General features: G+C 38.8%; 2 protein-coding genes across 2 annotated transcripts in view; one reads left to right on the top strand and one right to left on the bottom strand.

Moving 5' to 3' along the window:
- Positions 1-360: 360 nt before the first annotated feature.
- LOC134671372 (nuclear RNA export factor 1) lies at positions 361-16,448 on the bottom strand. Its single transcript, XM_063529211.1, has 10 exons — positions 16,262-16,448; positions 15,536-16,138; positions 14,500-14,690; positions 14,023-14,132; positions 10,390-10,426; positions 7,794-8,044; positions 4,794-4,962; positions 3,779-3,943; positions 3,148-3,293; positions 361-2,703 (listed from the first exon to the last, which is right to left on the bottom strand). Exons 1-10 carry the CDS (start codon positions 16,317-16,319, stop codon positions 2,604-2,606), a joined length of 1,830 nt encoding a protein of 609 aa, XP_063385281.1. The 5' UTR covers positions 16,320-16,448; the 3' UTR covers positions 361-2,603.
- A 2,081-nt stretch (positions 16,449-18,529) lies between these two features.
- The window catches only part of LOC134671587 (serine/threonine-protein kinase minibrain), a 154,514-nt gene continuing 147,686 nt past the window's right edge, over positions 18,530-25,357 (top strand). Inside the window, exon 1 of the mRNA XM_063529447.1 lies at positions 18,530-19,504. Within this exon, the coding sequence (XP_063385517.1) occupies positions 19,444-19,504 (61 nt within the window). The 5' untranslated portion in view covers positions 18,530-19,443. The remainder of the gene's footprint in view (positions 19,505-25,357) is intronic.

Below are 25,357 nucleotides of genomic sequence, written 5' to 3'. Positions count from 1 at the left end.
GAAAATCAAATCACTTTTAGAACATGTGGACTTTTCCAGTCAAGAGTTTTCATAAAGGGGCTCATTTAGACGAGGCGAGAACTCGCATGCGAGTTTCATTACATTGCGGGTTTTGATCGGTCGGTTGAATTGGATGTAACTAACAGTCCGCATTGTAACTAAAATCGCATGTGTGTTCGCTCGGCGTCTAAATCAGCTCTAATTATCATTGTGAGAGTGTAAAATTATGGTGACGCGTCACACTGTCTTTCATTAGTCATAAATTACTAGTGATTTTGAGTTATCTACAAATACAAATAACTAATCTTGACTATGAACAATTCAGGCCCCTCGTACAGGATACATAAATAAAAGATAAAGTGCTTATAAATTAGATTTAATCCATCATCATTATATACAATTGAGATAAACCCAGCATCGCTCCTAAGCCCCGCCCGAAGGAGGCCACAGCAAGCAGAAAAGGCGATTACTATTCTACAAGATCTCACACGGTCTCTAGGTTACCCACGTGTCTCCTCTCTGTCCCACAACCAAAGGAACCATAGACCAAGAAATTTCATAGAATCAGCAAATGTCTATAAAAATACAGCAATGCAACAATGGTGTCAGTTCAAATTCATGGCGATATTCCCAAGCATTGAACGAGCGACTAGCCCACGTGGAGGGGTTCCGTCGCTTTGGCATGGGCAGGGTCTCCAACCCTGTACGGACCCCTGATCCGGGGTTCCATCGACCAAGTATTGTTGGACACCAAGACAGCTGTAAGACACGCGCCAAATGTCAGTCCTGTGGCTCCTTAAATCCCAATGTGATAACCCTATTTATGTACAATGTTATCAAGTTTTTTTTATTTGTAATCTTTTAGGATAATTAACTAAAGATAACTAGATATAAAATTTCGATTATGCTTCATACAGCGTCACAGTAACGTAGACGCGGTCATATTTTGATAAACACAATGTTTTTAATGAAAGTTATACAATAACAAATACCTGTATAGGCACTAAATGTTAGTTTACTATGCAAGTTCATTCTACCACTCTGTGCAAAAGGTAATTTTTTTTTGTTATCATGTATTATTTTACATACACATAATTAACTTCAGGGAAAGAAAAACATGTGTTCTAAACCATTTGGCAGTTTGATTATTAAATTCTTACATTTAGTAATGCATGTACAGGCAAAAAAATAGACATACAGCAAAAAAATACTTAGTAAACATTAGATTTAAGTTCGATCTTCAAAATTTTCAAACAGTAGAACATTTTTTCTAAAATAAATAATAATACGAATTTCGATCAGAATCATGGTGACATTAAATTTGTAACATACGATCTCAAAATTTTATTACCTAATATAACATAAATCCTAATTTGACGAAGAAACTAAAGATTATTGTATTTTCTTGCAAATTAATTGCGTCTTGTAACAATGATTTGCAATCAGTCTTACTATGACATATATATAACATATAAATTATGTGCTTCTACAATGATATTAGGACATTTCTTTAATCATTACAAAAAAAAATAAGAACTTATTATTTCATACAAACAATGTACGAATTAATACACTAAACATCTGTATCAAACAAAAATAAAATGATTAACTGAATTAAATGCCTTATTAGTCAGTTTGCAATGGGCTTTTTTTTTCTTTTTTTGTGACTGCGATTGGCGCAGTTTCTTTCATCTTTTAAAACTATTAACTTTTAATTATAATTGTTGTTTACAAAAACAACATAACTGCTTAGAGCGGTTGACACTTTTTTAAGAACATTGTTAATCGCTTCAGGTATCAACCAGTGTAGCCAGTTATGTTGTTTTTGTAAACATCCCTTCAATTTTAAACCGCGACAAACGTTGTCATAATTATGGTCATCTTTTATATGCAAATTTATACGGGTACTTCTAATTACAATTATGGAATTACAAAATATGTTAATTATCATATGATTATGTTCCATAGAACTAATTAGAAGTACCATCATAAAATTAGTTTTAACTTAAACATACGAAGTGCCGCCAACCCGAGAAATCACTTTTCCCAAGAATTAAATTTTCATAAATCTAAGGATTTGGCACTTCATTTGGGTCATGATTTCGCAAATTATTTTGCGTTTTTTGTCAGAGAAAACTTAAAAAAAGCCAAGTGAAATGCCATCCTTTATGAAGACAATGACAAAACCAGTTTCTCACCAAATTTACAGTTAAAAGGCCAGAGCACACTGGCTGCGTGTGTAGACATGCACGAGCGCTAAAATGTTTGAGCCGTGCACGCACACGTCTCGCAAGCGGTGTGCCGCCTGTCATAAGCATCTGTTAATTACATCGCGCACGCACACGCATCCGATGTGCACAGGCTTAAAATGCCATTCGAAGGGCTATAACTACGGCACATCACTGTATTAAATGTTCAGATTATATCCAGTTCTGTATGACCAGTTATAGTCCTTCAAAGACCTCTAAACTCAAACATAACTAGTCACAAATACGCTCAAATTCGTTATCTTAATTAACAATATCTAAATTCGTCTAACAAAAATATGAATCTGTTTAAACTATATGTACAGTAGGCACAGCCTCCGCGTGGGTTCCGGAACTTCACTTGACGAAGGCTTCAGGCGGTATCTTGCCTTCAGAGTGTAGCTGGTTGAAGATCAGCAGGGCTCTTTGGTAATCCCAGCCGGTTTCTTGTAGGCAACTGAAAAAAACATTATTTTAAGCAAATCTCCTTATAGTATTTTATACAATCGTGATATAATAGAAAGCTTTTCAGTCGAGTACCGTGTTTAGGCAACGAAGCTTGCTGAGTTGCCTAAGTCAGGTACGAGATTGAACATAAAGTGACAGGATACTGTACAAGTGTACAGCAAGCTTATGGACAGGGACACATTACGAATGAAATCCAATCATAAAGTTATCATGCAGTTTTACGGCTCCGTGTACAGTCAGCAGCAGAAGTTGCTAAGCGGGCCAGGTGTTCAAAATGATCTTGACGCGACTTTATTGTAAAGAGAATAAGAGCGTGTCAAGGTAATTTTGACACCTTGCCCGCTTAGCAACTTCTGCTGCTGACTGTACCAATAGCATACAGCAGACATGAATACAGTTTTTACAAAAGTTTATAGTAGGTTAAAGGTCTTACTTCATGGTCCAGTGCTGGTTCATGCCGGTCTGCTGGCTCAGCATGTTGAGCAGAGCGGCGTGGTCGTCGCCCGGCGCGGCGGCCGGGCCCGGCGCCGGCGCCGGGGCCGGCGCTACGGTCGCGCCGGATGAGAAAGCTTGATCTTCCTGGAAATTTAACGTCGAATTCAAGGATACTGTGGTGGAAGGCAGACCTGTTCCATATATAATTATTTCTATGATAGACCTAATTTCCCCTATACAGATATAAAACCGGGGACTACACCTACAGCTAGAGTTTAAAGCGCATTGAAATGAAGCAACAATAATTATTTGTTGGACGCTGGTCTATACATGACTGCGTCTAACCTGTTGGTGGTGTTGGTGACGAACAGCATGTCATTCATGACGCAGAACCCGCCGTTTGAGTTGGGAACGATGACAAAAGTACGGTGGAAGGAACGGATGAGGTTGCTCACTACGCTGGTCTATACATTACTGCGTCTAATCTGATCTTTGGTGGTGTTGGTGATGGACAGCATGTCATTCATGACGCAGAACCCGCCATTTGAGTTGGGCACGATGACAAAGGTACGGTGGAAGGAACGCATAGGGATGCTCGCTACGCTGGTCGATACTTTACTGCGTCTAACCTGATCTTTGGTGGTGTTGGTGATGAACAGCATGTCATTCATGACGCAGAACCCGCCGTTGGAGTTGGGAACGATGACGAAGGTACGGTGGAAGGAGCGGGTGGGGGTGCCCGCTACGCTGGTCTCCTTGAACACGCCGTTCATTACTAAGACGATCATGGTCGGCTAAAAGTAAAAGAGAACATAGGAATTATTAAATGAGAGATTAAAGTATAACGAGCATGATGCTCGCACCCGAGTAGTTTTGTATCACCATGAGAAAGTACTTTTTCGAAAATTAATAGAGAATACTTGTGTATCTCACTGTACTAAACTGAGGATTTTTCTGCCATCGTGAGAAGAGTCTTACTACCTAAATGCCACGAATTAAATATATCGGAAAACTAGTTACGGATGCACTGAAAATCTAAATATGGCTGCCATTTGCTATATCCCCAAACAAGCATGTAATGGTATCAGGAGCCTATTGCTTAACAATTTGTAGCTTGTAATATTAACGGATCTCTTTGTATAGTAATGTGAATTGGAAAAAGACTTGTGTTAATTTTACAAGTTACAGTTTGTTATGCAATATGCCCGTGGTAGAATTGGGACTATATTGTGTATTACGACTTACGAGACAGTTAAATAAGACTCGCGGCTTCAAACATAGCAAACTCTCTACAGTAGTACGAGTAAGACAGCTAATTTCCTCGCGTCGTTAAGACGTGGCTGTGGCCTAAACCACAACACTAAACATAGTAAATGAGTCTTGGATGTATGTTAGTTTAGTAGACCCTGTTACGCAGCGTACTACGTAGGCGCACAACAAGCGAACGCGAAGCGAAGCGATGCGGCGCGGGGTGAAACAATCCTTTGATACCTATAGAAGTGTCCTATGTGGGCGATCTCGCTGCGAACGCGAACGCCTTGGGCCCGCCGCGCCGCGCCGCGCCGCGTCGCGTTCGCGAGTTGTTCGCTTACGTAAGACGCAGCGTTAGAGTTACTAAGGCAACATAGTAGAGTAAGCACTTACAGTGAAGACGGGTAAGTCCACAGCGAAGCCCAGCAGGTCGTGCTGGGTCTTAGGCATTTCAGAGAGGAACGAGACCACCTGCAGCTTGCCCGTGCGCAGGTAGCGGCGGCGCGAGTCTCTGTCTTGGATGCGGATTATGTTGCGGCTGTTCGTTATGTAGCTGGTTAGTCTGAAACGAAAACGTATTTAATTAAAATGTGGCATACAAAATTGTCCCCAATCCGCATTGGGCTAGCGTGGAGACTATAACCCAAGCCCTCTCGCTCGCGAGAGGAGGCCAGTGCCCAGCAGTTGGACGTATACAAGAATGTGGGTACATTAGTGCAAGTAAAATTGAAGACCTGTTACTTGATTTACCTACGGGGCTTTGCTTGCCTCGAGTTAGTTAGTATTTAATAACCAGGTAACATTAGTTCGGATCTATATCTGAATCCCTAAAATCTTTTCTCCTATCTTTGCATTCCCTAATATTGTTTGTCATAATCATCAGTTGTCCTAACACTCGTATACCCTAATTTTGGTTTCCCTATTATCGAATGGCCGATTTTTTTTTGTCCTAATATGTTTTTCCCTAATGACACTTTCCATATTGAGTGTTTATCCTAATGTTATGTAGCATAAGTCTTTTTTTGCCTAATTATTGTTAGGCCAAAAAATTATATACCCTAACCATCATGTTACCTAATTTTACTTAGCCTATCGTTGCTTGACCTAACACTCGTATGCCCTAATTTTGATTTCCCTATTGCGTTTCGTTTTTACAATGGTAGCAGTTCTAACCTAACCTAACCCACTTTTGTGGCAGCAGTTAGTTTTTGCGAGGATCACAGTTCTAACCTAACCTAACCCACTTTTGTGGCAACAGTTCGTTTTTACAATGGTCGCAGTTCTAACCTAGCCTAACCCACTTTTGTGGCAGCAGTTCGTTTTTGCGAGGGTCACGGTTCTAACCTAACCTAACCCACTTTTGTGGCAGCAGTTCGTTTTTGCGAGGATCACAGTTCTAACCTAACCTAACCAACTTTTGTGGCAACAGTTCGTTTTTACAATGGTCGCAGTTCTAACCTAACCTAACCCACTTTTGTGGCAGCAGTTCGTTTTTGCGAGGGTCACGGTTCTAACCTAACCTAACCCACTTTTGTGGCAACAGTTCGTTACCATTCATTATGGAAAGTAATTGTTATGATAATTGATCAATAGGAAAACTAACTGTTATGACAATTGATCATTAGGGCAATAGCCATTAGGTCAAAACAATTAGAACATGTTATTTTATGCCAAACATTGTTAGGGATTTCGAAGAATATGGTAAAAAACATTAGGGATCTTGATAGTTATGGTACAAATGTTTAGGACAAATGAGTCTTAGGCTAACCATTACATTATGGCAAATAATCTTTATGACAATTGATCGTTAGGACATGTGCCCATTAGGACAAACCAGTTAGGGCAAGTGACTTTAGGACAAACGTTGTTAGGGATTCAGAATGACACCCCATTAGTTCATACGGGTGTCATTCTGAATCCCTAACAACGTTTGTCCTAAAGTCACTTGCTCTAACTGGTTTGTCCTAATGGGCATATGACCTAACGATCAATTGTCATAACGATTATTTTCCATAATGTAATGGTTAGCCTAAAAATCATTTGACCTAAGCATTTATACCATAACTATCAAGATCCCTAAAGTATTTTACCATATTTTCGAAATCCCTAACAATGTTTGGCATAAAATAACATGCTCTAACTGTTTTGACCTAATGGCTATTGCCCTAATGATCTATTATCATAACAGTTACTTTTCCTATTGATCAATTATCATAACAATTACTTTCCATAATGAATGGTAACGGGTTAGGTTAGGTTAGAACTGTGACCCTCGAAAAAACGAACTGCTGCCACAAAAGTGGGTTAGGTTAGGTTAGAACTGTGACCCTCAAAAAAACGAACTGCTGCCACAAAAGTGTGTTAGGTTAGGTTAGAACTGCGATCCTCGCAAAAATGAAATGCTGCCATTGGTTAGGTTAGGAGGGAAATTTAAATTAGGACATACGAGTATTAGGTCAAGAAACGATAGGCTAAGTAAAATTAGGTAACATGATGGTTAGGATATATAATTTTTAGGCCTAACAATAATTAGGCAAAAAAAGAATTATGCTACATAACATTAGGATAAATACCCAATATGGAAAGTGCCATTAGGGAAAAACATATTAGGCCAAAAAAAAATCGGCCAGTCGATAAAAGGGAAACCAAAATTAGGGTATACGAGTGTTAGGACAACTGATCATTATGACAAACAATATTAGGAAATGCAAAGATAGGAGAAAAAACTTTAGGGATTCAGATATAGATCCAGTTCATACAGGGACTGTATCGTATCATAGATTGACAAGATTTTTGGTTAACGCTTAATAAGACATCCTTCTGTCTGAAATTGGGCAAAATTGAACTACACCATTTTTTTGTAAAATCTAAATCATGGTGGAAAATACATGATTTAAGGGTTAAAACTATGATGAAATATATTTCGCAACGAAGAAAATACTAACTTGGTCCCCGCGGAATTACTCCTCCCATCATAGGTCAAGTAACTCGCAGCCATCGACATGGACGCGTGTTCGTGGTACGCGTCCAACAGCGGCTGTCGCGAGTCAGAGTCGTATATGGCGAAGCACTGTGTCAGGAAATCGCGAACTAGGCCCTTGCCCGCCTCATCCACTAGGGATTGTTTTTTTTATTAAAACTATGATCAAATCTCGCAAACAATACTAACTTGGTCCCCGCGGAATTACTCCTCCCATCATAGGTCAAGTAACTCGCAGCCATCGACATGGACGCGTGTTCGTGGTACGCGTCCAACAGCGGCTGACGCGAGTCAGAGTCGTATATGGCGAAGCACTGTGTCAGGAAATCGCGAACTAGGCCCTTGCCCGCCTCATCCACTAGGGATTGTTTTTTTAATTAAAACTATGATCAAATCTCGCAAACAATACTAACTTGGTCCCCGCGGAATTACTCCTCCCATCATAGGTCAAGTAACTCGCAGCCATCGACATGGACGCGTGTTCGTGGTACGCGTCTAACAACGGCTGACGCGAGTCAGAGTCGTATATGGCGAAGTACTGTGTCAGGAAATCACGGACTAGGTCCTTGCCCGCCTCGTCAACGAGGAAGGATTGTTTTCGGGGTGGTAACGCGGAGTCTTCGGCGACGTCGAAGCCGATCACTGGAGGGAGGTCCACGCCGTCCTGGTATTGTACGATGTATGTTAGTCTTAGGTTTGAATGGACTTGGCTTACTTGACAAGGTAAAACTTTGAGACAACATAACTGGATCAAGTTTCTACTTGGTTGGTTATACAGAGTGGCGTGGGCGAAGTGAGCCGTTCACGCTACGCCACTGTTTATACATAAGCGCATGTTCGCAGCGTAGCCGCTATACCTAATTTTAATGCATTTATAGCCCTTATAGCGCAGTTGAAAAATCTAACACACCCAAAAAAGTTATCATTTATTACCAAATCTTCAATCATCATTTTTGTTTATTTGTACCAAAAGTACTAAAAATGTGTCATAGCGTCCACGATGCAACAGTGCTCTAACATCAGTTATTCAATTGGTTGTTATTTGTTAGTCATAGTTACGTACGTACGGTTGCCTCATGATCCTGAAGCGGCCGCCATACACCTACTTAATACAAGTCTTAAAAAATACAAGTTAATAGTCTTTGTAAGGTGGATCAATTTTTTCTTGCTATTTGACCCATGAGCCACGTAGAAGACAACAGGGATCACAGTTTATAAGAAAAGAACAGTATAACATATTAGAAAGAGCTTATTATTACATTATTTTAGTTTGAATCCAATAAATCGGTAAGAATGACGTGGTAACTAGATAGGTATAAGAAAAATTTTGATCCACCCCGTCAAAAGCAACACAGGTACAGTGAATACGTAATCCCACCAAAAACATTCTGTAAAAAACTAGCCAAGTCTCGATGGAGCTGCTTGTTTATCTCTAAAAAGTAATGAAATCTAGACAAAGTCGTGCCAAGTCTAAGGTTCCTTACTGCGATTTCTTTATTATTATAGTTAATGTTGTGTGACTTGGCCGTTGAAGGGTACAAAACCAGGTGCTCCATGACACCATTGCACCAATCTGTCGCCAGAACCGCTACCCATTGACGATGGAAAATTGCCACTTGGAAAACGTTGATTCAATAACCAGTCAATTGTAGGCTTGATAAAGCTGCGTATTTCAATAATACTTATGTATGGGCGAGCCTGATACAAACACTTATTTTTGGTGCAATGGCAGATTGGTGCAATGGTGTCATGGAGCACCTGGTTTTGTACCCTTGTGTACCCTTCAACGGCCAAGTCACACAACATTAACTATAATAATAAAGAAATCGCAGTAAGGAACCTTAGACTTGGCACGACTTTGTCTAGATTTCATTACTTTTTAGAGATAAACAAGCAGCTCCATCGAGACTTGGCTAGTTTTTTACAGAATGTTTTTGGTGGGATTTCACTTCTTTTTGTAGAAACCCCCTGGCACTGATTAAAATAACCGACTTGGTTTCACATTACATCTCAAAACATTTTTGTAGTAAAAGCGTTGCAAGACTTGCACCTTTTTACATGTAATGTTTTTGATGGGATCTCATCTCTTTTTGTAGGCAGTCCTTCTTTTCGGGTACTCATACCCATACTATGTATACACATATCATAACTAAACATATCTTCATTCATACTCACATCGTACATCGTAGTGTACCTTTACTTTACTTTACCTACTATTTGTAGGAACTGCAACAGTAACTTTGTAATATCATATATTTATATGGGATTACAAACTTACTTATGCAGTTCTTAGATCTTTAAAACGTGACTGATATTGCAATATTTTTAGGTTTTCTCTTTATGTGGCCATTAAACCCTAACTCTGTACCAAATTTCAGCTCTCTGAGTTTATGGGAAGTACTAGTTCTATTCTGATGATCATGAGTGAGTTTCATAAATGCGAAACTTTGCTTTCGCTTAACTTCGGAACTAAATGACCTACAGACTTGAAATTTTGGATTGTAAGTATGTGATTATAGCTTACTCGATGACCAAAATTTCTGCGTTCTGGTCTTATCCAGAGGTTCTCAAATAGGGTCCTGAAAATGCGGCGAAATGGTTCCAGTAAAGGATGGTACGGCAGTGTTTGCTTCGCGCTCGACTTGGCGGGGGCACTGCCGTGCCCCCCGATTAAAGTAGAAACTCGGGAAAGGAGGGTTAACATTAGACGAAGGAAATATTTCACAATTATAATATGTATGAACGTGGCTGACAGCAGTTTACTTTTTAATCTTCGAATCCTCATTGGATTTACCAGTTTTAAGATATTTTTTTAACTAGCTAGATTAGTTAATAATTAAAAAATCTAATGTTACGAACATAACTTATATCCATTCTTCTACCAACCAAGCATCTCTTTAACAAGGTTCGAGGAACTTATGCTTTATGCCAGTCATGTGACTGACATTAGGAACTAAATCAAAGGTTTTCCATTTTATAATGCAAAACATTACTACAATTCCAACTTACCAATCTGACGAGTTTGGGGAACTTCTTCCGCACATCGCTGGAGACAAATAAGATGGCAACTCATGTCAATGAAAGCCTCTGAAACTCTCATTCACACGTAAGTATTAGTCGGCATGAATGACAATGGCACAGATCAAAGCATTGACGTATATTGAGGACGGGCCTTATTACGAGCAATAAGAATGGGGCCAGTACAGCGGTGTGCCACCGCTACAACGCGATTGGTTGATGCGTTCGCATCACGCGCGCGATTGGTCGCAACTAGTCGCGTTATGGCTCCTCTACACGATGGGTCAACGCCGGCCACTCCAAGAGACGCTGCCATGCGGTAGAATGAGATAGCAATATCACTTGCTCCCTCTAACGCATAAATGCGTCCCTTGGAGGGGCCGGCGTTGGCCCATCGTGTAGAGAAGCCATTAGACTGAGGCATTCGAATTCGTGAGGCACTCCGCTGAACTAGCACCATTCTTAGTGCCTGTAAGGCCCGTCCTTAGAAATACGTTCTTAGATCAAAGGTAGGTATATCACCAAAGCTGGCAAGAATGGAATAAGAATATCTGAAAGTGTAATCCTGACTAGGGCATTCCAGGTTTTTTTTTAATATCTGGTCGGACATTTCAAATAAATAAGCTGAAAATAAGTCTGTCTTGTGAAGTTTAGGACCTGCTAACCCTAGTCCAGGCATATTTGTTCATTTAATATAAATACTTTCACTTTATTCATAGAATGAATTCGTGCCAGCTTACTCGTGAATCTGACTTTAATCCAAAAAGGGCCAGTTATAGAAGGTAGGGTAAGATAGAAGTATGGGGTCCTCACATTATGACAAGCAACCTATTTGCAAAATCATACGCACTGTATATAGTGACAGTTCATTCCTTTTGCAATTAAGTTACTTTTCATTCACATAGAAAACTGCACATAGTTGAATGAAACCTGACCATGGTTTCATAAAAATTACAAGCAATGCAGGCGTTTAAAGATCATTACAAATGTACTTGGCGTCCTTGTTTATATTTTTTATGAATCTATGACCAGGAGTGTATATGAAAAACATTGGTGACACATAGATTTCTTTGCAAAGTCATTCCTAAACAGCACTATAGAAGTGTGACTTAAACTTAAAATTTAAACATAACCAAAACTGCAAAGAAACCATGTGTAACACCTGTTTAACAAATAATTCCTGACACTACACAAAATTATTAGAAAATGTTTATTAAAACATTTAGAAAATAACTCAAAAAAAAATATGTAGTGTCCGTCAAATTAATAGATGGCAGCCCATTAGTTACAAAAATAAATTTAAATGTAATCTATGTAAGGCCCCTTTTGGATATCGTTAATTTAAATAAGAACATGTGGTCCAAGAATTGTTATCACTCATCATCATCAGCCTTCGAGCAACACGGAAGGGAGGCGGCATTTGCACTATTTCCCCTCTGCCGAGGTACAAGATTAGCGCGTCAATCTAATCTACCGCGGGTAATAAAACTAGTTGCACTTGGATTTTTCACTAGACCGAGTCCAGACGCGCGCGTGAACACTGCTGCACAAAAATGCCTGTTTGCTCGGTTTTTTGCTATAAAAAGAGGTCGGGGACATCAAATTTACAAAAAGAAAGTGTTACATTCCACATGTATTTTTTTTTTACATATCATACGTTTAATTACATTTAAATACAATTATTATATTTTAGTCTCAAGTATTTGTTGGATTTATCGATTTTGCTCGCTCAGTACAAATTGCGGATCGGTCGAGCGACAAATCCGACTTCACATCTCTCAGAATACAATGACATACTTCAACGAAAATGTGTTAGTGTGCGTGTTGTGACACTAGTCACTCGTCCGTACACAAAAAGAGAACGAGGTTTGCAAGATTTGTCTTTGACGTGTGTCATTTTCTATGTATTTGTGTCGTCATTACAGAGGGCCTACCGCAAACCACGTTTGACGTGTTGCCTCCCTGTCACACTTACGTATGAATTTACGAGTGCCATAGAGAGGCAACACGTCGAACGTGGTTCGCGGTAGGGCCTCTGATTGGATTTTGTATGTAAGTGTGTGAGAAGTGCGACTGTGTGCACCTTCCCCCCGCGAAAAATGGCAGAAAGATTTGTACGGTGAGATATCGCTTGGGCCCCTCCCTTCCGACTTATCGGAAGCCGGTGTTGCTCGAAGTCATCAGCCAAAAACGATTGATGTATTTCAATCAATCCAATGTAAATCCAAAGTAACTTAGTTCTGGTAACTATACTTTGTTATCTAAAATGTAGCATTTGAGATTGTGACCTCATACCACTATATGCAAGTTGTGCATTGAAATCATGCATTATGCAACAGGTGACCAACATTTCAAATCTTTGTGTAAAAAAGATCTTGTACTTTATTTCTACAAGTTTATGGTCACAACATTCTGCAAAACCACCAGTGCTATTCCCGAAAACTGATGACAAACGCAAATAAATGTTACATTTTAGTTTATAAATCAAACATATAACACAGACTAAGTAGGTGACCCGATTGTAATTCAATACAAATACAACCCAAAGGTCTTTGTTTAGAACTCAATCATCAAATTGTAGGTCTACCATTTATCTGAGGCAGTTGGTGAGAAGTTATTATGGTCAGCTATGGTTATTGAAGGCTTGGCTGTATGAAACTAATTTGAACAATACAAACTTAAGTAAAAAATTTATTATATTAACTAGTTTAAAATACGGCTAGCTTCAATTATATAACCATGACGCAACTTCTTTAACCCTTTACCAGGCTAAGGGATATATATTTCCCACATACGGCACTTCAAAAATGTGTTCTATTTTCGATTAGTAAGACTGACATATGATTGTCATTTTTTAAATGTCGGCCTGGTAAAGGGTTAACAAGTGCCTGAGATAAGTAGTAGACCCAAAATTTGGCTCTGTAGTCTGTCTGTACACAACATATATTTTATATGGAACACAGTTTTCCATAAGACTTCACTACATCAGTAAGAAGAGCTAATCTTTCCCTGGATTTGTCCTAGTTTGGTACCCATCTGGGTCTGTCCTCTGTGCCGGACTGAAAACTGGACACCCAGAGAAGACCTCCTGCACACTTTTCGAGTCTTTGTAATCCCACAATTTTTTTTATAGGTTTGTAAGGCATAATTTTCCAAAGCCTGACCTAAGGGCCATGGACAAGCCTTTGACTCTCCCACTTCGTTTTTGCAGGCAGGATTGTATGGCCATTGGCTGTCCTTAGTTAATGGCAACCATTACTAAGGTTTTATCAGAAAGTTACGAAATTTACAAAATTTCCACATGGAAAGAAATTTGGTATCTTCTCATGGGAATTAAAATTTTCGGTGAACTTTTCTACAAGTTGCATTTCTTTAGCAACCAGTGGCGGAGCGTCAAACATAACCATAGGCAAGCCATGGCTAATTTGGCTTACATATTTCCTTTACAACTCTGCTCTAATGTCCAAAAACAGAATCGGCTTTTATGGACGCGCCGCCACTGGAAGCAACCCTGTAGGATTGGTGGTTGCAACCCAAAATCCCTATGAGGATGTGTTTGCCAAGCATTCAAGCTCCGTAACAAGCATTCCCTTCAAGACCTGCAAGTGTTCGGATAAATATTACCTGACATATATGTCATGGTCATTACACCTGGTGACCAGTGGGTTTCCTTTGAGGTACAGCTCCACAAGTGGCAGAGACTTCAGGCAATCCAGTGATCCGATGTAAGGTATCTAAAATAAGTAAAATAACATATGAGTCACTTAACATCAATCTTTGGTAAATCCATCTGTCAGATTATGCGATTTTTGGTAATAAGAAAAGGTAATAGGGTTGATATTTGCTGAAAGGCTCAAATGGATTTACCCAAGTTTGAAGTTAAGGGACACATATTGCGGTAATATTATAACAAAAATTATATTTTATTATTTTTATTAAATAAAAGTAAGCCACATAAATAATTGATGTGACGCAATGTAGGCTTTTGCAGTAGGTTTATATCTCATATGTTTGATATATGATAAGATAATTTGCTAAAGTAAACATTTTGTAGTTCAGCGTGTGAGAAATAATATCAAAATATAAAACGGAACTACATACCTTGTTGTCTCCCAAATACAAAATCTTCAGACTCTTCAATTTGTTCGCTAGGATTTTCATGTGTTCAATGCCGTGTAATTTGTTGTCATTAAGATTCAGTGCTTCTAGGTCCGGAATGTTCTCAGCCATGATGTCTATGGCTGCCAGCATTATTTGTGGACGGAACAGTGCACAAAATATGTCTGCTAGGTCTGTGAAAAATTTATATTAATATAGGTAAATAACCACTGTATGGGTGCCGCAAGACGGGCGAGGATGTGGTAGGCCCAGACGGAGATGGCGGGACAGCCTGGACACATATCTTAATGACTGGCCCAAAATCGAGATGAACGGAAATCAAGGAGGGAGGCCTTTGCACAGCAGTGGGACACCGTATAGGCTTAATAATAATAGGTAAATTTGATAAATGGGGCAAATTTCATGACAAGAATATGCAAGTTAACATTTCATTGCACTTTATTTGTAAAGAAGATGCATAATAGTTAACCTTCCAACAATCTTACATACAAGCTACTTGTTAACTCTAGATTACACCTAACACTTGATTTTACTGGAATGGTAATGGCGACATGTATTACTAATAATTTGGAACTATGTTAATAATTAATTACATATACGAATCTACCACAATATCATTTCATTGTTTTTACTTTAAATTCAAACCGAGAAACGAAAACATTTCAAACTTTTGTTATTTGTTGGTTTGAAATATCAGAATTTAAGGTAAAACAAAGAAAATATATTGCTGTAGATCCCTTTATGTAAACTCGGCTCCGCTCGGCTCAGCATTGCTCCGAGCAATTATTAGGGTTGGCACCACTTGACTTCCTTTCGCGTGCACGACCACAGATAAGATAATCACTTGATTTTTGACAGCCCTAAATAGCCGAAAGAGATAATGCCATATATTAGAAAGAGAAAGCATGATTCGACTCTGAACCGCTGTCAAACTTCGTTTTTGTAGGAAGTTTCCTTTCTGTACGATAGTACTATTAATTATTCTGTGCCCAGAGAAGTGTTATATTTTAATAATTACCTGGATCAGCATGGAACTTAGTCAAGTCTAATGCTTTAGTAGCAGCATTATATCTCTTTGCCATTACAAGCTTCATTTTTTCCTTCATCTCTGCATCAATTTGTACATTTGGAGCAGTATTCCGGACCATGACAACCAGCTTAAAGCCATCAGACATTACAATCTTCCTGTCTGTATGAAATAGTTTCTCTGCAACTTTTACGTCATCCACATAAAAAACGGCAGCATTGCCATTGATTTTGTAATAGTGGGGTATGAACACTTCCGGTGATATGAAGCCTAGCAAAGCTTTTAATATAACCTCTTTAGGATGCTTGCCTCCATATGGAATGACAATTTGGTACCAGGGAAGCGGACCTGGTATGAATCTTCGAGGGCCACCGGGACGGCGTGGTGTTGGCGTCAGTCGGCCACCACGGCCCCTAAACCCACCCTTGCGGTTGTTCATGTGTCCGGGACCCCCGGAATTGGCCCCCATGTCAATGTCATCGTCGAGTAATAGTTTTGGGTCATTAAAACCTCGGAATTTTCCTTTCCCTTTAAACGCTCCTGGCTTGAAACTGACGCGTCGCGTGAGATTACTGTGCGAGCGATCATCATGTTCTGAAAAAATATTTTTATTTAACTTGCGTATAAAGAGAACCTATGTAACACTATCACACTCGATTTCGTAAAATTTATTCACTATTGTATGTAACCTTGGAAAAATTACAGGAAAAACCATACCATAATGGTCAGGACCACTTCTCACATTTCTAGGTTTTCCACCACCACGCTTCGGCATTGTACAAAAATTAATAAATATACACTTCAATATATCCTCACGTAATAATTATTCGTATCAATATCATTAAATGTGGAAACAATGCAACGTAAGGAGACAAAAATTAATACGCCACACCGCTGCTCACAACATATGCAAGAGTTGAGACAAGTCACAAATTAAAAAAACTACCAACGTCAAGGAAATATACTACCAACACTCAAAGCACGTTAACCCGTCGAACGCCTAGTCCCGTATATATGTCCCAGACAATTTGAACTCTAATTTACAATTTGAAGGTCTTGTTTTTTACTGATTACCGTAAAACGGGGTCAACAGAAATCGCGGGGTGAATAGAGAAATTGTGAACTTTTTCTTTCAAGTATGTATATTTAAACACGTACATCTCCAAAATTCGTTTTTTTGGAATGCGTATAGTAGACTATATTTTATTCTCTACATAGATACCAAAAGAACTTAATCAAACTGCCTAAAAGTCAGATTTTTTTACTCTAAAGTTAGGTCTCACCGAGGTAAGAAATGAAGCCTGTCTGAACTTCGTTCTAGCAGCAAGTAAATGTTTTGACATTAACTAATTGTAAAAAAAAAAGTAAAAGTTAGCTAACCTGGTATTATAGTTGTTTTGACATTAACTAAGTAAAAGTTAGCTAGCCGGGTAATATAGTATCTGTAGTACCTAAATAATAAATAATATCACTAATTTTCTCTATAATGAAGCATTTTTTTTGCAAAAATCTAATAACAAGCAATTTTACGTGATAAAGGGGTCAGTGGACACGCATATAGGGTGAGTAGTTACGCCATAGGGGGTGATTAGATACCGCAAAGGGGTGTAAAGACATGCCTTGGGGGCTAAAAGACACGAAAGAATAATTTTGTGTCAAATAGTTATTTAACTGTGTAACGTGTAACCCATACAATTTGGCAATTCGTGGACTAATCCACGAATATACGTTATTAGTCTAATACCGTTCTAGAAATTGGCCCCTGGTTAGGCTTCAATAACCTTCAAATTTATACATCGAAATTAAATATCATTTTTTTTCACAAACAATATAATTTATTTACAATAATATAGATGGTCAAGCAAATCTTGTCAGTAGAAACAGGCGGCAAATTTGAAAAATGTAGGCGCGAAGGGATATCGTCTCATAGAAAATTTGAAATTCGCGCCTTTTTTTACTGACAAGATTTGCTTGACCATCTTATAATTACATACATTAATCACAAGCAAACATTAAAAACCTAAAGTTGCCTGGGGCATCGTCCCCAGAACGCTTGCGGCGTTTCGCCGCTGTTCAGCCAGACCGCGTAAATGAGTATTATTAAGATATCGTATTCAAACGTGAGCGTGACTGACCTTAGAAGTCAGGCCGTAAAAAGTCTGCAGCGATTTTGATAGCCCACGCAGTGCAAGTGTAATTTTAAAGGTCAAACTTCTATGAAATTATGACGTATAAATACACTTACGCTGCGTGGGCTATCAAATTCGCTTCAGACTTTTATTGATGCGACTATACTAAACTCGACTAGGTTTTGTCGTGAAACTCGTGAATAATATTTGAAAATATGTATGCATAAAGCTAATCCATTTCACTGACTACTTTTTATCGAAACGGGATTGTTATGTAATATTATTATGCGTAAACAAAAAATCACCTATTAGAATCTGAGTCGTGACTGAAATAGTATAGCTTTTGTAAATTCGCGTCCCGTTCTTAGGTAGATAACATGGGTTTATGTATAATGTACAGTAACAGTTTCTTTTCTAATTTGGAATGAAAATAACGCATTTGCATTCATTCGGTCATTCGCATCCAGGACATTTACGGATTCGCATTTTCATTTGCGAATGTGAACAATGCGACATTCGTGACATCCCTACTATAAACTACTACTTTAGTAGAATAACTATGCGCTGGCCACATTTCTGGAAAATATTTTTTTTATAATTTGTCTATGGTCACGCTTTGTACAACGCGTTACACGCAATTTTTTTTCTATATATTAATATTATGATAGATTGATAGGTGTATTAATTACTTTTTATTCACATTTTAAGAGGATGCAATGTGCAGTGTTAATGTTTTTCATTATTTTGCGTTTCAATGTTTTGAGCGATTCTCTTATAAAGATGTAGAAGCGTGAATAGAAACGCAACAGAGAGCTCTAGCATTTAAAAACAAAACGACCACAGACAAAGTTCGTGTGCTTTTCGGTCGAGTCTGCCATGTTTTGTCCTATTTGTCGCGCTTGAACAACGCGTTTATTGTTTCAAACTGTTATTTTCTGAATGTATTACGGCATGTGTTTTGTATACAAATTGTTCAGAAGATAGTGCTTTGATTGTAGTAGTGAAATTATAACTTGATTAGTAATTTCTGATACTTGTGAGTGCGAGGGTGTAATTTGTGTTTCACCGAAATTTAGAATCGTCTGCAAGCTCGCTGCGATTTCTATAAAGCAAGATTCTATTACGATTTATGGAAAAATCGATGAAAAGTAATAGTTTAGTTAAGAATTTGGTCGATTCTATGGCGCAACCCACGTGCACATAATATATCGAGTATCTCATGCACATTTGTTATTATTTTGTTTGTGAGCCCGAGCCCGTCACGGTTGCAGACGAAGGATCGGACCGTTGCAGGGAAATCGCGTATTCCGTCTTGCTCGCTCGCGTCGCGTGCTAGCATTCATTCATTGTGGTATCGGATTATTAGACGGTGATTTCTCGCTGTGCATTATTGGTGCAGCGCGAGGATAAAGCCGTGGTCGGTGCAGCGACAGCGGGCGCTCGGCGCGAGCCCACGTGACGCGTGTTTGGGTGGTAGTCGGGACGGAGCGCGGGCGGCCGCAGTGGCCGCGCAGCGCCGGAGGTGAATCACCGCTGTAGTTGTCTTGTGGATCTGTTTACGCGAGTGCATCTAGTGCGGAAGTGAGGCATGTGCGGCGCGCGACGTCGCCGATGACGACCGCAGTGCTTTAAGCTGTGAGCTGTGATAGTTATGTCGTTCGGGTTATGAGTGTGTGACAAAGTTGTAGTGTAAGGACACTGGAGCCCCTAGCCGGAGTTGGGCCCGCCGGGGCGGCCCTAGTGCTTCTCGGGGCTCCGCACGAAGGCAAAATGGCTGCGTGGAACCGCCACCACCATTTCAACATGCTGATGGACGAGAACGCCAAGAAATGTAAGTATTTCCATCACAGTTTACTTGGCCAATGCATGAAACACACTTGATAAGTCCTCTTTTATTGCTACACACATATTTACACATAAAATTCATATGGTAATTTATTGAAAGACAAACAATATCCTCAATCTCATTGATGAAGTCCTTAAAATTGATTATGAAGTAAAATGATACATAAGTTATATTATTAAAATTAAATGATATCCAGAAATATATTTTAACTGGAAAACAATATTCCAATTAATAAGAACCTGGTCAATTAAAAAACTTAATCATTTAATTTATGATCAACTAAGACAATCAAATATGTTTATGTGCCTATTACAAAACCAGATTGACATATTCATGTATGTTTCATTGACATAGTCGGACCAATTGCTTGCTAGCATTACAGTGATTACCTGACTATTATTGTATATTATTAAGTGAATATTGAGTTATTTGTGTCACTTGTTGCAAAACATGATGTAAATGCTAAATAGCATAAAATATAGCATGAGTCATGTCATTCCAATTTGTTGATCCGAACTTCACATTAAGTTGGTCTAATTTGCATCAACTATAGTTAATAGACCGATCAACGTCACGCAGCAGAGATCTATGAAACTTTTTTATTTTTAAGGTTCCGTACCCAAAGGGTAAAACGGGACCCTATTACTAAGACTCCGCTGTCCGTCCGTCCGTCTGTCACCAGGCTATATCTCTCGAACCGTGATAGCTAGACAGTTGAAATTTTCACAGATGATGTATGATGATGTATTTCTGTTGCCGCTATAACAACAAATACTAAAAAGTACGGAACCCTCGGTGGGCGAGTCTGACTCGCACTCGTCCAGTTTTTATTTATTTATTCAGCGATTCACATTTTATGAACTCATTAATCCTTTGACTGTAAAAGACATTTAACAGTAACCATTTAATTTTAACCTTGATACATTCCAGTTTTATTATAAGACTGTTTCTTAAAATAGTCATGGCATTCAAAGGGATAATTATTCTTGTTTTTAAATTTGTCATATATTTCAGCTAAGTTGGTTAATATTTCCACAGAAAAGACTTGCCCCTTATTCATAAAACTTTATGGGCCTGATTTAGTTCGGGCCTGATTTAGTTAAATCATAATTTAACTCCTTTTCTTACAAATACATAAGTCAAAATGACAGATAAAGATAAACGATTATTAGCTAAGTGAGGCTTGTAGTGTGTTTATGAATAAGGAGGTTGGTACATCCAAGATGCAGAGGTTGCTTGGGTAGCGAGATGTATAAATAAAATTATTACAACTGTATCATTAAGAAAACAAGAGTGCGCTGGTTATTTTGAATGCACCACACTAGATACTTCTGCTGCTTTTATCCAAAAACCGCTCCGCTCCAAGAAATTAGACAGGTGCCACATACACGATATATATATGATTAAGGGACATACACATGAACTGACTGTTCTAAGTTTTGCTTGTGGAAAAAAAATTGAAAGAAAAAAATATAATCAAAGGGCGACAGCATTGTTATTTTAACCACTTGCAAAATGTTATTCTACATCAACATATAATTAAATAAATAAAATACTTTCTGTCCACGTAAACTGAAAATTTTTGTGGTGCTTATGGAATATGTATTTATAACCCTTAAAGAGTCTGTGAAAAAGAGTGTCAAGAAAGAGATGTATTGGTTTCCTTCATTTCCTTATATTCCACGACTCTACCCTTTCCGCACAGTGTATTATTTTCTGAGATCTGACATATCTGGCAATGGCAATCAGGCTTTTCTTAAGTATGCCACTAAATTGTGTAGCTACTTCTAAAAACAGTTTTGTTAGGTGGACACTGTCTTCTTTTGTTAAACTCTTTCCCGTTTGCACAAATTACAATAATCTGATATACTGCTGAATCTAGATTGTGAATGAAGTTATTTTTGGTATTTAGGCAACGCAAATAACATGTGCTTGGAAAAGGAGAAAATGAGATAAGACACACAACACATAAATGCAACATAACGCATAAATAAAGGCAACAAGCAACAGTAAGCAAGCAGACTTATCTTTAAGCAGTCACTGATCTCACAAACTATTATGCCTGTTTTGATATGTCAAAGTAAGATTGCCCTTTTTTCTTTGGCCTAATTTTGTCTGTAACTTATGCTGAAACATATTTTATTTTACATAAATTAGAATTACAAAGATAAAGTTCCAAATTAATATTATTTTTGCAAATAATTACTTACTTAGGCCTACTGTCCACGAGGCGTAGCTGCATAGACGCTGCACGCATCGCCGTGCAGCATTCATGCAGCCCGGCGTACTGACGTTGTCCACGAAGCGTAGCGTAAGCGTATCGTAGCCTGCATTTTCTTTCATTCGTGATGATGTCGTCCAGTGATGAAGAAGTTATTTTGGCCTATTATTATCTTCGAAGTCGGCGACGACGCCGTTTATATTGGATACATCCATATATAGAAAGAAACATACATTGTAGACTGTTCGTAGCTGCTAGAGAACTATCAGCAAATGACAACGTATTTCATTCATTTTATAGAATGAGTAAAAGGACATTTCCACTATTTGCACAAACTTTGCAGCCGTTCCTGCCATTTTTTCTCACAAATACTCAACGTGCTATCCGTGCGATGCAGCCCGGCGTATAACACGCAGTACGCCCGGCGGCATGAAGCTTGCATGCAGCGTCGCTGACGCGACGTTGCTGCTCCGTGGACAGAGTTGTGCAGTTTTGTATGTAGGCTGCAAGCAAGCGTACACCAAGCGTACAATGACGAATACGCGTCTATGCAGCTACGCTTCCGTGGACAGTAGGCCTTACTTAAGCCTTCCTTTTTCATTTATTTCATTTTGAGGTCACCTATTTTCTGAAGTTTCTGAATAAACACATAATGCATGTCTTCTTCAATCTGCTCTGCCAAATTAGCCCCTAATACCTACAGTTTAAGTTACAATACACTTCCACGGCTCCCATTTCCACCCCTTAGCAACAATCAAAGGACAACATGCCCCGAGTTATATCTACCCCTTGATTCATTGGGCATAATACGATTTTCCGTTCTACCACCTCCAATAGAGACATGCATACTGTACGATGCACACCCCCTGCGACCCGTCATGTAACGCCTACATCCCTTTGACCTGCTTCTGTAATTGTTTAGATGGGACGAACCCTTAATACGCTTGATAAATCTTGTTTACTGACTACAGTTATCTTTAGATCTTGTTGGAAGTAAAATAATGCCATGCCAAACACCTAAAGTTATATATATTTATCTGACTGTCGTTCCAAGTTATTTGAAGTTCATGTCCATTTCAATTAAATTCAAACCAATTTTCCAATTATTTATAACTCCCTACATCGACTTTTGTCACACCTTTTCTAAAGAGAGTATTTCAGGACATAAAATAAATATGGTCTTTTTCTATATTTTTTTAGTATATACCTAATATAAAATAAAAAATAGCTCCAGAATTAAACACGGATTTTCTGTTTAGATGGTGCTAGTAGTGATACTACTAGCTTAACCTTTTGAACGCCACAGACGGCAATTAACGTCGATCGTTTTTTGATGAAAATGTACTGAAAAACACCCCACTTATAGGTTGGCATTATTTATTCACAAAACTAAATTTTACCCCCTTATTGACCTCCTTAGGCAAACACTGTATTGTATGTAATAAGTGTAATAACGCAGGTACCTCCTACCTTTATTTTTCCCAGACCTACAACAAGTAAAGAGTTGATACAATGTTATATTTAAATTGCCAAACATGCAGTATAAGCACTGGTTCAAGATTGCTTTATGACATAATTTGTAGTTTATTTTGGGGCGAATTATGATCGGTCCATATACTCCCGACCCGACCCCAAAAATTTAACGCGAGCGCTGCCGACCCCTACCTTTAACCTAATTCTCTGTAGCCCTCGCAGTGTTCCATACTTTATTAGATAACACGACTTTTATGTCTCTCTCCGCAACAGCATGGCTATAATCTATTGGGATACAATGTAGCTTATTGATTGGTCAAATCACTTCATTTCAATCACTGTTCTACAATACGGGTCGCAAAGACGGGCAAGATCGATTTATTGATTTTTATTAACAACTTTTTTTAAATTAATGTGTACGTACAAAGCTGGCATTTAACTTGTATAAATCTGCTTTTTTGGGTACCTACTTAATTATTTAGTCGTGCAGTGTCGAAGGGAAAAAAGATGAATGAATAATCCTATTCATCCTTGAAATGTTGCAGTAATTAAACTGACGTAAGATAGGGGCCCATCATTCTTCCTTTGCTTTTTAATTATTTTCCTCCGGGTGTTACCTAGCTCTGCGTCGCTCGACTCCCACGCTTTTGGCACTCCACTTAGAAATCGTTGCATTCGCCGGATCTAAATAAACACAAAAGATTGTGCTCTTAAAACCCAGTTTCTGGGAAATGCTGGCCTGTCTCGGTTTATATTTACCTTCACGTAATTAGCAAATAGGTATTTAGCGGAGGTGAGCTGTCACGGCTATGAACTATGAACAGTTATTGATCATTGAGTAATCTGTGGTTTACTTAGTACTTCAGGGTATTGCAATTACGGTCTATACCTATTTACGGAACGATAATAAAATAACGAAACGATTCCTGTTCAGATGCGAGTTATTTTAAGCAAATAATCATCAGGGATTTTCCCCCGAGCCGCTGGCCTAAATGGGAAATCTTTCTTACTTACAAGGATAAGGATAACAGATCTCTGACAATATTGCTAACAACCTGTTTGAAATTCATGAATGCGAAATAAAACATGCTAATTCCGTGAAATGGTTGAGGAAACAAAATTTACTTGAATAAATTAGCGGAAGGAAAGAATTTTTACTATGGACATAATTATTAACTAAGTCAGGAAGCGTTAAAATGTACCGCCTCCCTATTTATGAAAAAACTGTGGATCTAAAGAGGCAATGAAAATTGTATGACGATGCTTGGGGTCGGGAGTGCCAAATATTTTGCGGGCGTTCTGACCGGAACCGTCGGCATGGCGATGGCGGCCGCCTCGCATTTTTGCTTGCGATCAACTTTCATTCACTCTCTGAAAGCTGTTGCTATGCGGATGCTGGGCTCACGGTGCGCTGTCATTAAAGCCAAACGCTGTGCAGCGTTATGTAGATGATAACGTGATCTTTGGAAAGTACTTCGAATATCTTCTGTATCCGCTTTGTGCGATAGCTTTATAAGTAGACCGGTAATCTGCAAGCAATATTGCGGCCGCTAATTAAACGGCGATAAAAACAATGAAAACAAAGCGTTCTCTTCTATAAATCATGTTCAAAATGATTTGTAAAACACCGCGATTTCAACTTTCAATTGTAACACTGATTCCTAATTGGCAGCTCACGGATTCCATGTCTGGCTGTGCGCAATTTGTACTTCATTTCACTCGTGGCTAAAAAATTAACGTAACTGAAACGTATGTGCGGGCTCGCCGATGTTATCGTTAACGGTACCGCGTGTCTGGACCGTGCGGTGAATGGTCACCTTTCTCCGACGCGGAGTCTAGCTAGACACCAGACACTAAACGTCACCGCGACCAGTGAATGAGTTTCACATCGGAATGCGGAACAACGATTTATCGTAGGTACGGCCAAAATTTTCGGCGCGATTAAAATTGCCGAGAATAATTAGAAACTTGGTGGCTTTCCGCGTATTTCACCGGGTTTCAACTAAGTGTGTCTAAGCCGTGGCTTACTTAATTCAGCTGAAAATGTAATTACAATGCCAGGTATTAGGGAATCTTATCTTGCTAAATTTTGAACCTTGAGTACCTATTAATAGAGTAGATCATGTGTGGCTTTTGAGGCTTCA

The sequence above is a fragment of the Cydia fagiglandana genome, chromosome 15, assembly GCF_963556715.1.
Source record: "Cydia fagiglandana chromosome 15, ilCydFagi1.1, whole genome shotgun sequence".
Lineage (NCBI taxonomy): Eukaryota > Metazoa > Arthropoda > Insecta > Lepidoptera > Tortricidae > Cydia > Cydia fagiglandana.
The sequence above is the reverse complement of the archived record's forward strand: the minus strand, read 5'-3'. Positions and strand labels throughout refer to the sequence as shown.

Bases quoted from the DNA above. Each gene is read 5' to 3' on its own strand.
- LOC134671372 (XM_063529211.1), bottom strand. From the start codon at position 16,319: ATGCCGAAGCGTGGTGGTGGAAAACCTAGAAATGTGAGAAGTGGTCCT. The intron at 16,139-16,261 runs GTATGGTTTTTC...ATATTTTTTCAG, and splicing joins AAGTGGTCCTGACCATTATG to AACATGATGATCGCTCGCAC. The intron at 14,133-14,499 runs GTATGTAGTTCC...TACTTATTTTAG, and splicing joins TGTATTTGGGAGACAACAAG to ATACCTTACATCGGATCACT.